The sequence below is a fragment of the Mobula birostris genome, chromosome 5 (assembly GCF_030028105.1).
Source record: "Mobula birostris isolate sMobBir1 chromosome 5, sMobBir1.hap1, whole genome shotgun sequence".
Lineage (NCBI taxonomy): Eukaryota > Metazoa > Chordata > Chondrichthyes > Myliobatiformes > Myliobatidae > Mobula > Mobula birostris.
In genome coordinates, this window is record NC_092374.1 from 186,893,529 (window position 1) to 186,906,776 (window position 13,248).

Genomic DNA, 13,248 nt, shown 5'->3' on the forward strand with positions numbered 1-13,248 from the left:
TCCTCTCCCATTGGGCAGTAGATACAAAAGCCTGAAAGCCAATCCCACTGGGCTCAAGAAAAACCTCTAACCTCATTAATAAGCAAATACGTTGAGGGGCTGGTCAAGGACTACATCTGCAGGATGCTACCACCCACACTGGATCCCCTACAATTCACCCACCGACACAACCGATCAACAGACAACACAATAGCCACAGCTCTACACACCGTCCTCACACATCTGGAGAAGAAGGATGCTTATGTGAGTATGCTGTTCTTGGACTACAGTTCAGCATTCAACACCATGATTCCCTCCAGGCTCAACAAGAAGCTCACAGACCTCTACCTTCACCCTGCCTTGTGTAGCTGGATCCTGGATTTCCTGTCAGATGGCCAGCAGGTGGTCAGAGTGGGCTCCCTCATCTGTGCCCTTCTGACACTCAACATAGGAGCCCTCAGGGCTGTGTACTAAGCCCCCTCCTTTACTCTCTGGATACCCATGACTATGCCACCACCCACAGCTCCAATCTGCTAATTAAATTTGCTGACGATACCACACTGAATGGCCTAATCTCAAGTAATGATGAGGCAGCCGACAGAGAGGAAGTCATCACCCTGACACAGTGCTGTCAAGAAAAAAACCTCTCCCTCCATGTCACAAAAACAAAGGAGCTGGTTATGGACGGCAGTAGGAATGGAGATAGGCTAACCCATATTGACATCAATGGATCTGGGGTTGAGAGGGTGAACAGCTTTAAGTTTCTTGGCATCCACATCACTGAGGATCTCACGTGGTCTACACACACAGGCTGTGTGGTAAAAAAAAACACAACAGCAAACACAAAATATTCTGCAGATGCTGGGGTCAAAGCAAGATGCACAACACGCTGGAGGAACTCAGCCGGTCGGGCAGCACCCGTGGAAACAAACAGTCAACGTTTCAGGCCGAGACACTTTGTCAGGACAACAGTGCCTCTTTCACCTCAGACGGTTGAGGAAATTTGGTATGGTCCCCCAAATCCTAAGAAATTTCTATAGGGGCACAATTGAGAGCATCCTGACTGGCTACATCACTGCCTGGTGTGGGAACTGTACTTCCCTCAGTTGCAGGACTCTGCAGAGAGTGGTGTGGACAGCCCAGTGCATCTGTAGATGTGAACATCCCAGTATTCAGGACATTTATAAAGACAGGTGTGTAAAAAGGGCCCGAGGGATCATTGGAGACCAAGTCACCCCAACCACAAACTTTTCCAGCTACTACCACCCGGGAAACGGTACCGCAGCATTAAAGCCAGGACGAAAAGACAACAGACAATGGGTGCAGGAGTAGGCCATTCGGCCCTTCGAGCCAGCACCACCATTCACTGTGATCTCGGCTGATCATCCACAATCAGTACCCCGTTCCTGCCTTCTTCACCTATCCCTTGACTCTGCTATCTTTAAGAGCTTTATCTAACTCTTTCTTGAAAGCATCCAGAAAATTGGCCTCCACTGCTTTCTGAGGCAGAGCATTCCACAGATCCACAACTCGCTGGGTGAAAAAGTTTTTCCTCAACTCCGTTCTAAATGGCCTACTCCTTATTTTTAAACTGTGGCCTCTGGTTCTGGACTCCCCCAACATTGGAAACATGTTTCCTGCCTCTAGTGTGTCCAATCCCTTAATAATCTTATATGTTTCAATCAGATCCCCTCTCATCCTTCTAAATTCCAGTGTACACAAGCCCAGTCACTCCAATCTTTCAACATAGTTCCGCCATCCCGGGAATTACCCTCGTGAACCTACGCTGTACTCCCTCAATAGCAAGAATGTCCTTCCTCAAATTTGGAGACCAAAACTGCACACAATATTCCAAGTGTGGTCTCACCAAGGCCTTGTACAACTGCAGAAGGACCTCTTTGCTCCTATACTCAACTCCCTTTGTTATGAAGGCTAACATGCCATTAGCTTTCTTCACTGCCTGCTGTACCTGCATGCTTACTTTCAGTGACTGATGAACAAGGCCACCAAGATCTTGTTGTACTTCCCCTTTTCCTAACTTGACACCATTCATATAGTAATCTGCCTTCCTGTTCTTGCCACCAAAGTGGATAACATCACATTTATCCACATTAAACTGCATCCGCCATGCATCTGCCCACTCACCCAACCTGTCCAAGTCACCTTGCATTCTCATAACATCCTCCTCACATTTCACACTGCCACCCAGCTTTGTGTCCTCTGCAAATTTGATGATGTTATTTTTAATCCCTTCATCTAAATCATTAATGTATATTGTAAATAGCTGCGGTCCCAGCACCAAGCCTTGCAGTACCCCACTAGTCACTGCCTACCATTCTGAAAGGGACCCGTTAATCCCTACTCTTTGTTTTCTGTCTGCCAACCAATTTACAATCCATGTCAGTACCCTACCCCCAATACCATGTGCTCTAATTTTGCCCACTCATCTCCTATGTGGGACCTTATCAAAAGCTTTCTGAAGGTCCAAGTACACTACATCCACCGGCTCTCCCTTGTCCAATTTCATAGTTGCTTCCTCAAAAAATTCCAGAAGATTAGTCAAGCATGATTTCCCCTTTGTAAATCCATGCTGACTCGGACTGATCCTGTTGGTCCCCATCTACATCAACGAAGCTGTAGTAGAGCGTGTATCAAGCTTCAAATTCCTTGGTGTCCACATTTCCGAGGATCTCACCTGGTCCCTAAACTCCTCCATCCTGATCAAAAAGGCGCAACAGCGCCTTTATTTCCTGCGGAGCATCAAGAAAGCTCACCTCCACCCCAGGATACTGATGGACTTTTACCGCTGTACCATGGAGAACTTACTCACCAATTGCAACTCAGTGCGGTATGGCAATTGTACCATATTGGACCGCAATGCACTCTAGAGTGTGGTGAAAACGGCCCAGCGGATTATCAGCACCCAATTGCCCACTATTGAGAACATCTCAGCACTACAAGACTGTTTTTTGCACACAGACTGGGACATATTCAGAACAGCAGCCTCCTATGATGACCATACAGACATTGAGGAGTATGCGGAGGCAGTAATCAGCTACATAGCCAAATGCACGGAGGATGTCACTGTGATGAAAACCTTCACTGCACGTGGTTATAAAAAGCCATGGATGACAACAGAGGTGCGGTCACTACTGAAGGCCCGTGACACAGCCTACAGATCGGGGGACAGGAGTGTGCTTCGCTCAGCCAGGTCTGCGCTTTCACTAGGGATCAGGAAAGCGAAAAGGGCCTATGCGGGCAAAATACACGGACACTTCTGTGACACAGGTGACACCAGACGGATGTGGCAGGGAATTAAAGCTCTGACAGACTACAAGATCAGGCAGAAAACTGATAACAGCGACGCCTCTCTACCAGACAGGCTTAACAATTTCTTTGCCCGCTTCGAAGCATCAAACACTACAGCAAGGGGGAGAGCCAGTCCCTTTTTACCATCTGACCAGCCGGCTCCAATCATTGATCCAGCGCAAACACGGAGGACCCTTGCCACGGTTAACCCACGAAAAGCGGGAGGTCCCGTCAACATCCCTGCACGTGTGCTCAAGGAATGTGCTGATGTACTAGCAGATGTCCTGACAGACATTTTCAACATCTTCCTTAGTCAAGCCATTGTCCCCAGATGCTTCAAAACCTCCACAATCATCCCTGTAGCAAAGAAATCAGTTGTAGCCTGTCTGAATGATTACTGTCCCGTTGCCCTGGCCCCCATAATGATGAAATGTTTTGAACGGCTTGTCAAGCCTCGTATCACAGCCAGCCTCCCCTCATCGCTGCATCCTCTACAGTTTGCTTATCGTCCAAATCGCTCTACAGAGGATGCAATATCCACCACACTGCACACAGTTCTCTCTCACTTGGACAACAAAGACACTTATGCCAGAATCCTGTACATTGATTTCAGTTCAGCGTTCAATACCATCATCCCGCAGAGACTAGTGGAGAAACTGTCGCTGCTTGGCCTTAACACTGCTATGTGTCGCTGGATTCTGGATTTCTCGACAGAGAGACCACAGTCAGTCAGTGTTGGTAGGAACATCTCTGACTCCATCACACTGAGCACTGTTTCTTCTTCTGCCATCAAGCAAATGTTACAGGAGCATCAAAACTAAAACCACAAGGCTACTAAACAGCTTCCTCCCACAGGCAGTCAGACTGCTAAATAGCTGCTCTACCCGACTCTGCTTTGGACACTTTTAACTTGTACCGGACACTTATAACTTGATTTTAACTGACATATGGCTGTTGTGTTTTACTATTTATTGTTATGTTTATTATTTAGTGTTGCGTTTGTTATGTTATGATTGCACTGCTCCTGGGAAAAGCTGTCTCATTCTGCCCTGCAGAGCTGATGTACGGTTAGAATGACAATAAAGTTTTTTGAATCTTGAATCTACCATAAACGCTGTCTGGGCAGGGCGAAAAGCATTATCAAGGATGCTTTTCACCCTAACCATGGACTTTTTACTCTCCTCCCATCCGGTAAGTGCTACAGGAGCCTCCACTCCCGCACCAGCAGGCACAGGAAGAGCTTCTTCCCTGAGGCTGTGACACTGCTGAACCTCTCATCACAGCGCTAAGCAGTATTGCACCCATATTGTACTGTCTCAGTACTTTTATATTTGTGTGCTGTAGCACTTACTTTTTATTCGCAGTTATTTTGTAAATAACGCTATTCTTTGCATTTCTGGTCAGATGCTAACTGCATTTCATTGGCTTTGTATCTGTACTCGGCACAATGATAATAAAGTTGAATCTAATCTAATCTTATCTAATTACTGCTATCCAAATGTGCCGCTATTTCATCTTTTATAATGGACTCCAGCATCTTCCCCACCACTGATGTCAGGCTAACTGGTCTATAATTCCCTGTTTCCTCTCTCCCTCCTTTCTTAAAAAGTGGGATAACATTAGCTACCCTCCAATCCTCAGGAACTGATCCTGAATCCATAGAACAGGCTCTGGGACAGCTTCTTCCACCAGGCTATCAGTCTGATTAATTCATGCTGATACAGTTGTATTTCTATGTTATATTGACTATCCTGTTGTACATACCGTTTATTATAAATTACTATAAATTGCACACTTAGACGGAGACGCAGCATAAAGATTTTTACTCCTCATGTATATGAAGGATGTAAGTAATAAAGTCAATTCAATTTCCCTACTGGTTTGAGATGATTGAAACAAAAACTTCACACCATTTTAAGTTTATTCCTCAGGTAGTTATCTGATTAATTATGAGTTAGCCCCACCTCCATCTATTACCTCAATACTGCACTGTAAAGACTTTGAACCAGGTTTTTGAATGCTGTTTACATTGTGAACAGATGCTGATATTTGTGTATTTATACACATTTTCTTCCGTATCCGTACCTTAACTTCTAAATCTATTTTATATAATTCTTTATAGTTATTAAATATTTCATTGCATATCACGCCAGCACACCGACAGCAAATTCCTAGCAATACACACAAAACAATGGAGGAACTCAGCAGGTCAGGCAGTCTCTGTGGAAATGAATAAACAGTTAACGTTTCGGGCTGACACCCTTCATTAGGACGCGTTTGTGTTCACAGCAAATTCCAAACACAGGTCAATATTTATGGCGATTAGATTTCCTCCCAGATCCTCGAATGGTCCCCTAGTACGATAAGATGGAGACTTGACCTCATCATGCCTTTTCACCTCACAGTCTGCTTGCACTGAGCTTTCTGGGGTACTGTAACACTTCATACCTCATTCTGTTGTTGTACATATTCCTTTGTACCACCTCAATGTACTGATGTCGCGGGAGTTCTGTCTGACATGCAAAAGAAGTTTTACATGTCCCTCCAATTTACCATTACAGTCAGGTTCTGGAGTTGAACTGAAAACCCCGAACACTACCTCTTTCTCTGTCTCAGCTGGCACCAATGTGTTGTATTTATTTGTTCCTGTAAATTGTATATAATTCCAGTCACGTGAACAAATGATCTTTGTCATGTTTGTAATGTACTGTGCTGTTACAAAAGCTAATGGCCGTGTCATTTGCCTCGGACAACAGACTTCAGACTTCAGCTTGCAAAGCTGCAGTTCCCGAAGAGAAAAAGCTGGTTCAGTCAGCAATCTGTTGTGACACCACAGTCTCCGAGCACGGAAATGGAGACTGTGGCTCTCGGATTCACACATGAAGTCATTCCCTTACCTTCGGCACCGATCACACCAAGCTGGAGCAGAAGCGAGAAAAGGTGAACGAGTGAAAATATCCGGAGACTGAGAAGGGACATAGCCCGGGGTTGACGATTCTTGGGTCCGACGCTCAACCGATCCACGCCTCTTCCCGACCGATCGGTGCCGGACCTGCTCTGGGATACTGACCCCGTTCGCTGGCGGGCAGAGAGCAGAGGAGGGTCCGCACACCGGGTCACGGAGCTTCCCAGCGGGGAGTGGAGGGGACTGATGTGGAGTGAACTCATAACGATGGTGAACAGTAAAGCTGAACACGGCAACGGTTAAAATGTCTGTTAATGATTTTAAGTTTCTGTTTCGCTCGTTTCAGTTTCAATTTCCGGCTTTGTGATCGACGAGGAGGAGGAGCAAGAGTTTGTACAAACAAGTAAACCTTGTTTGTTTTAGGAGTTCCTTTTTTAATTTCATAAATGATCTTTGTTCATAATAAAATAGACACAAAAAGAGAAAAGAAAATATTTACATCCTATTCATCATATGGTCAATATACTCAGCAGTGTTAACTCTGTTAAAAAACAATTGCCGTCCATGTGTTTCTCTCAGATGACACACTATGACATTGTTTGAGGGGCTACCCGAGCCGATTCAGGCCCTGCCTGTCCAGGAGCAGAAAGATCCCAGACTGTGGTCGTTCCCTACGGAGCCTTTGCATTGGCTGCACTGAGCTTCAGCGTGTCCCCAGCACATCCTCACACAGCCTGAGAGTGCCGGCAGCGTTCCTTACAGGCGCCTCACTGTGCTGGAAGAGCAACAGGTCTCAGACACATCTAAGGGGCTCCTTCACCGAATTGATCTAGCAGTACCGGATATCTGTCTCACGCAGACATCCCACCTCTCCCGGAAGTTCCGGGAGTCTCCCGCATATCGAAAGTGGCTCCCTGACGCCCGGAAATTATATACAATATCCTGAAAAATAGAATTTTTTGAGAGGGAGAGGGAGAGCGAGCATCCTGATTGGTCTCTCTTCGTGCTAAGAGTGGTCCCCAACCACCGGGCCGCGAGGAAACAATATGATTTGGCGATATGAAACGATATGAGTCATTTGCACCTTTCCTCGTTCCCTATCACGCACTGTTGAATTTGAACGCACGTGAGGTCATTACTCACACGTCATCCACGTCAGCGCGGGAAAAAGATCAACTCCTGGAGCTTGCAAATGACGGCGAGCTGAAAAGTATGTTTGACATAACATCTCTGCCAGCATTCTGGATCAAAGTCAAGGCTAAGTATCCTGAGATAGCCACGAAAGCACTGAAAACATTGCTTCCATTTCCAACATATCTCTGCGAAGCAGAGTTTTCTGCAATGAATGCAACGAAAACTAAATTGCGGAATAGACTGGACATAAGGAACCCCGTTTGAGTATCGCTGTCTCTCGTCACCCCTCGATGGGACCGTCTTGTTGCAGGAAAACAAGCCCAGAGCTCACACTGATTCAGTGAGATTGGTGTGTTGCAATGATTTTATATGTTCATACAGGGAAAATATGCACTGTATGTCTAATATCCAAACGTTACTTAAAATGATATGTTGCTATTGACTTATCATCTATATTCTGGTCATGATTAAACCCCACCGCCCCCCCCGGGGTCGGCTGATCCGCAAGAATATCGTCAATATTAAACTGGTCTGCGGAGCAAAAAAGGTTGGGGACCCCTGCTAAGTAGACCTATCAGTTTTCTCTGTGGGCGGGCTTTACAGTCGACCTCAAAAATAATGACAGTGTTGCTCGCTGCACTGTTTGCAACAGTGACGTTTCTATTGCCAATGGTGGGTTAAAATATAAAAGACATTTTGAGGTGAGCTTAACAGGTGTCATTACAGCATAGCTAACGTTATTTAAACTAGCTGGCTAGCTGCTAAGGAGCTACGCTATTGATGTCCTACGTGATGAGGCCAAACTCCCTGTAGACTTGCTTAAAGTTGTAATAGAGTAAACATGACAATATAATATAAGTACATATTTTAATGTCACATTTGCTGCATATACCCAACTTGGTTTACAGATTAGACAAAATCACTAAACAAAGTATTACATACACCCTTGGAGGTTGACGGGGGTGGGGGGGGGATATGGTGTTGTGCGGGGGGGGGGGTGCTACCTCCGTGAAATGGTGGTGATAACTCCCTGAAATGAGTTTTTGCAGGGTGGAATGTATGCTCGCGTGTGTATGTGTCCGGAGAACAGGGCAGACCCATCCGCCACGACACCAGTGACGGGTAGAACCTCGGCACATTGACACTCGGTGTCCACGTGCTTTAGATCCACACACAACTCGATGCAGCCACACACAAAGGTGGTCATCAAGATGAAGGCAACATTTGGTGCAACTTTCTCTGGGGAATTATGCAATGCAACCTGTCAAACTCACTCCATCTTGCATATCCAGATGAACTGGAGAATAGCCCAGGTGTTTACAATGGAAGGGGAGAAACCGTGATCAAAAACTCAGAGATCTCTGTTGCCGATCACTCAGGATTTCATCTGCTGATGCGGGGTGGATCATAATAGAAAGGCTCCCCAAAATGGGTTGGGGTAGTCAGGATTTGCATCAGACTGCTCCACACAAACATATGTAGTGCGTCCAAATCAATCGGTGGGAAACAGAGAGCGTCCCCATCAATTCTGGTGTCAGGCATGGGTGCTCACTCTCCCCTGTTTGTGAGCTGTATAGAAACCTTTGGCAAACCATCAGGAAGAATGAAGGGAGAAGAGAGGTGTTGTTGTCAGGCGATGGAGGTACCCCGGTCTAAACCTCATTCAACATGCATGATGTCACTGTATTGTGCTCAGATCCATGGTCAGTTCACAAACTCACCAGCATCTATGGCCATTTGAATCGCCATCATTGGTCAGAGCGAGGTCACTGGACCGATCGAATGTCACAATCACCATCAGGTCTGACGGCCTGAAGGAGCCGGGCATCTTGTTTGGAGTTGCTGAAACATGGCTGGAGCAGATTGAGACGGTAAAACAAAAGGCGATGTTGCGGGAGGCAGCAGCGGCCTCTCCGGACCTGGGGTTAATTTAATTTAATTTTTGTTTAAAACTAGGGCATAATTTTTTAATTGCACATGGACAGCAGAGCAACCGATGTTCATATCTACCATTGCCGGACACTGCTACAGTACAGAAATTGCCCAACAACAAACCTTCATGAGGTATGGTTACCTGCTGGAGAAGCTACGCGACCTTGGCTTGCTTCAGGGACCAGGCCTACGGTCCTCGGAGTCGCCTGATGCCGGTGGCTGGGAGTGGAGACGTCGTAAGCGGTGTGCGAGGAAGCAGAAGCGTGGCAAGCGGGCAGGGGTCCGTGCTAGGCTAAAAAAAAACCCTAGCCGGCCGGCTCTCCCGTCCATTCTGCTCTCCAATGTCCGCTCCCCGGACAATAAATTGGACTACATCCGACTCCAGCAGACTACTCGGCGGGAGTTCGGAGTCTGCTGTGCTTTTGATTTCATGGAAACATGGCTTAGCATCAGAGTTCCAGACGCTGCCATTCAGCTAGACGGGCTCGCCTTGTTTCGGGCCGACAGAGATGCAGCTCTGTGCGGTAAGGCTCGCGGTGGTGGCTTGTGTGTTTACATCAACAGGGAATGGTGCAAGAACTCTGTGCTGGTTTTAGTTGCTGCTCGTCGCTAGTGTTAGATGCAGACCATTTTATTTACCATGGGAATTCACCACTGTCCTTATAGTCGGTGTGTACATTCCCCCCAGCGCTAATGCTAAGGAGGCGAACTATGAACTGTATGGAGCTATTAGTGAACTGCAGAACGCACACCCTGACGGTCTGTTTATTGTCACCGGAGATTTTAACCACGGGAATCTCAAGTCAGTGGTCCCCAAATTCCATCAGCATGTGGACTTTGCAACGAGAGGGGTGAACGCATTGGACCTTGTTTACACAAACATTCCCAACGCATACCAGGCAGAGCCCTGCCCCCACCTCGGTTACTCAGAGCCCTGCCCCCACCTCAGTTACTCAGTTATGCTAATCCCAGCATACAGACCGCTCGTCAGACGCTCCAGACCAATTCAGAAGCAGGTGAAAACCAGGCCAGCAGGAGCCATCTCTGCTCTTCAAGACTGCTTCGAGCACACTGACTGGCACATGTTCAGGGAGGCTGAAACTGATGGCGACTCCACCAACTTAGAGGAGTACACGGCATCAGTGACTAGCTACATCAGCAAGTGCATTGATGACGTCACGGTGTCCGAGACCATCACTACACGCGCTAACCGGAAGCCATGGATGACCGCGGAGATGCGTGCGCTGCTGAGGACCCGTGACTCCGCCTTCACAGCAGGCGAAAAGGCAGCCCTAACAACAGTGAGGGCCAATCTGTCCCGGGCCATCAGAGAGGCAAAGCGTGCAGACGCCCAGCGAACCCACAGCCACTTCCAGGACAGCGGCAATATGCAGCGCATGTGGGAGGGCTTTCAGGACATCACCAAGGACAAGACAACACCACCTGCCTGTGCTGGTGATGCCTCCCTCCTAGATGCATTGAACAACTTCTATGCTCGGATCGAGGCGGAAAATGACGTGGTGGCGAGGAAGACCACTTCTCCTCCCAATGACCAGGTGCTGTGTCTTACCGTGGCCGATGTGAGGAACACCCTATGCAGGGTCAACCCATGGAAGGCTGCTGGACCAGACAATATTCCTGGCAGAGTGCTCAGAGGTTGTGCAGACCAGCTGGCAGATGTTCTCACTGACATCTTCAACATCTCCCTGAGCAGCGCCGTCATTCCAACGTGCTTCAAGGCCACCATCGTCCCCGTACCGAAGAAGTCTTCAGTGTCCTGTCACAATGACTACTGTCCCATTGCTTTCACATCCATCATCATGAAGTGTTTCAAGAGGCTTGTCGTGAGGCACATCAAGACCCTGCTGCCCCCCTCACTGGATGCCCTGCAGTTCGTGTATCTTCCCAACCACTCAATAGACGACGCCATCGCCACCACCCTCCACCTGGACAAGAAAGACACGTACGTTCAAATGCTGTTTAAAGACTTCAATTCAGCGTTCAACACAATCATTCCTCAGCACCTGATCGGAAAGCTGAAACTGCTGGGCCTGAACACCTCCCTCTGCAACTGGATCCTAGACTTCCTGACTGGGAGACCTCAGTCAGTCCGGATTGGAAGCAGCATCTCCAACACCATCACACTGAGCATGTGAGCCCCCCAGGGCTGTGCGCTCAGTCCACTGCTGTTCACTCTGCTGACCCACGACTGTGCAGCAACACACAGCTCGAACCACATCATCAAGTTCGCCGATGACACGACCATGGTGGGTCTCATCAGCAAGAACGTTGAGTCAGTATAGAGAGGAGGTGCAGCGACTAACGGACTGGTGCAGAGCCAACAACCTGTCTCTGAATGTGAACAAAACAAAAGAGATGGTTGTTGACTTCAGGAGGACACGGAGCGGCCACTCTCCGCTGAACATTGACGGCTCCTCCTTAGAGATCATTGGAAGAACCAAATTTCTTGGTGTTCACCTGGCGGAGAATCTCACCTGGTCCCTCAACACCAGCTCCATAGCAAAGAAAGCCAAGCAGTGTCTCTACTTTCTGCGAAGGCTGAGAAAAGTCCATCTCCCACCCCCCCATCCTCACCACATTCTACAGAGGATGTATCGACAGCATCCTGAGCAGCTGCATCACTGCCTGGTTTGGGAATTGCACCGTCTCGGATCGCAAGACCCTGCAGCAGATGGTGGGGTCAGCTGAGAAGATCATCGGAGTCTCTGTTCCCGCCAATACAGACATTTACACCGCATGCTGCACCCATAAAGCCAACAGCATTATGAAGGACCCCACGCACCCCTCATACAAACTCATCTCCCTCCTGCCATCTGGCAAAAGGTACCAAAGCATTCGGGCTCTCACAAACAGACTGGGCAACAGTTTCTTCCTCCAAGCCATCAGATTCCTTAATACCCAGAGTCTAGACTGACATCTACATCATTTATTATTATATCGTAATTTGTCCTTTACTGTGCCTATTGTCTTGTTTATAATTCATTGTACTGCCCTGCACTGTTTTGTGCACTTTAGGTAGTCCTGTGCAGGTCTGTAGTCTAGTGTAGTTTTTATTGTTTCATGTAGCACCATGGTCCTGGAGGAACGTTGTTTCGTTTTTACTGTGTACTGTACCAGCAGTTTATGGTCGAAATGACAATAAAAAGCGACTTGACTTGACTTGAAAAACTGGCTTTGTGGAAATGGCGTTCTCTGTCAGTAACTTGAAAGAAATTAGCCGTCAGTGTCTGATGTTCTGTCAGTGCTGTGGTACTTGGCACAGGTGTAACCTGTTCCCATCTGTGGCTGCATCAGGGTGTGTGTAGAAGCAAAGTATATGGACACCAAGTGTCACCCTGTGCTGAGGTTTTATTTGTCCATAATGCTGCAGAGAACTGGTCTGGTCCTGTTGACGTACAACGTCACAGTCAGCTGGATGTTGCCGCACGACCTGTCCTTTGTGAAAGAGTTCTTCCAAGGAAACGCTTCTGAGCACAAGTCCATCAGGCGGTGGTCAGTATGGAATGTCCTACAGACACTACTGGGCAGAGACTTGTGGGTCAGTTTCCCAAGCAAACTGTATGCACCATCTCACAGAATGCCTCATCACCAGAACTTGCCACGTACTGAGACACCGCTTGGCTGGTACATGGTATCTAATCCCCATGGTACACTGCCCTCAGAACAGCTGTGGTGGGAAGAGATGGTCTTCCAACTCTTTAACGATTGCGAGATAGAGTCAGATGCAAGGATCCTTGTCTTTGGTCTGCAAGAAATATGTTGGTGTCCAGCACAGCAAAATTACACAAAGTTAGCACCTATCCAATCGGTTTCTCATTGACCAGGGTACCAAAAGCACCAGTAATCACGTTGCCTCTCAGACGATTAGCACCTATACAATCGATGTCTCATTGATGAAATGATCTATTGTAAATTAGTACAAGGAAGTTCAACCCATTCTGTTTCTTATTATGCCATCCTCATGATTC

At 47.5% G+C, this 13,248-nt stretch overlaps 1 protein-coding gene across 2 annotated transcripts in view; it reads right to left on the bottom strand.

Moving 5' to 3' along the window:
* LOC140198136 (uncharacterized) overlaps positions 1-13,248 on the bottom strand; it is a 187,348-nt gene that overhangs the window by 154,135 nt on the left and 19,965 nt on the right. Inside the window, exon 1 of one of the 2 annotated variants that reach the window (XM_072259093.1) lies at positions 6,186-6,777. The exons of the other annotated variant lie outside the window; for it this stretch is intronic. Coding sequence (XP_072115194.1) covers positions 6,186-6,456 — 271 coding nt within the window. The 5' untranslated portion in view covers positions 6,457-6,777. Of the gene's footprint in view, positions 1-6,185; positions 6,778-13,248 lie in introns of those variants that run through there. 2 annotated transcript variants of the gene reach the window in all.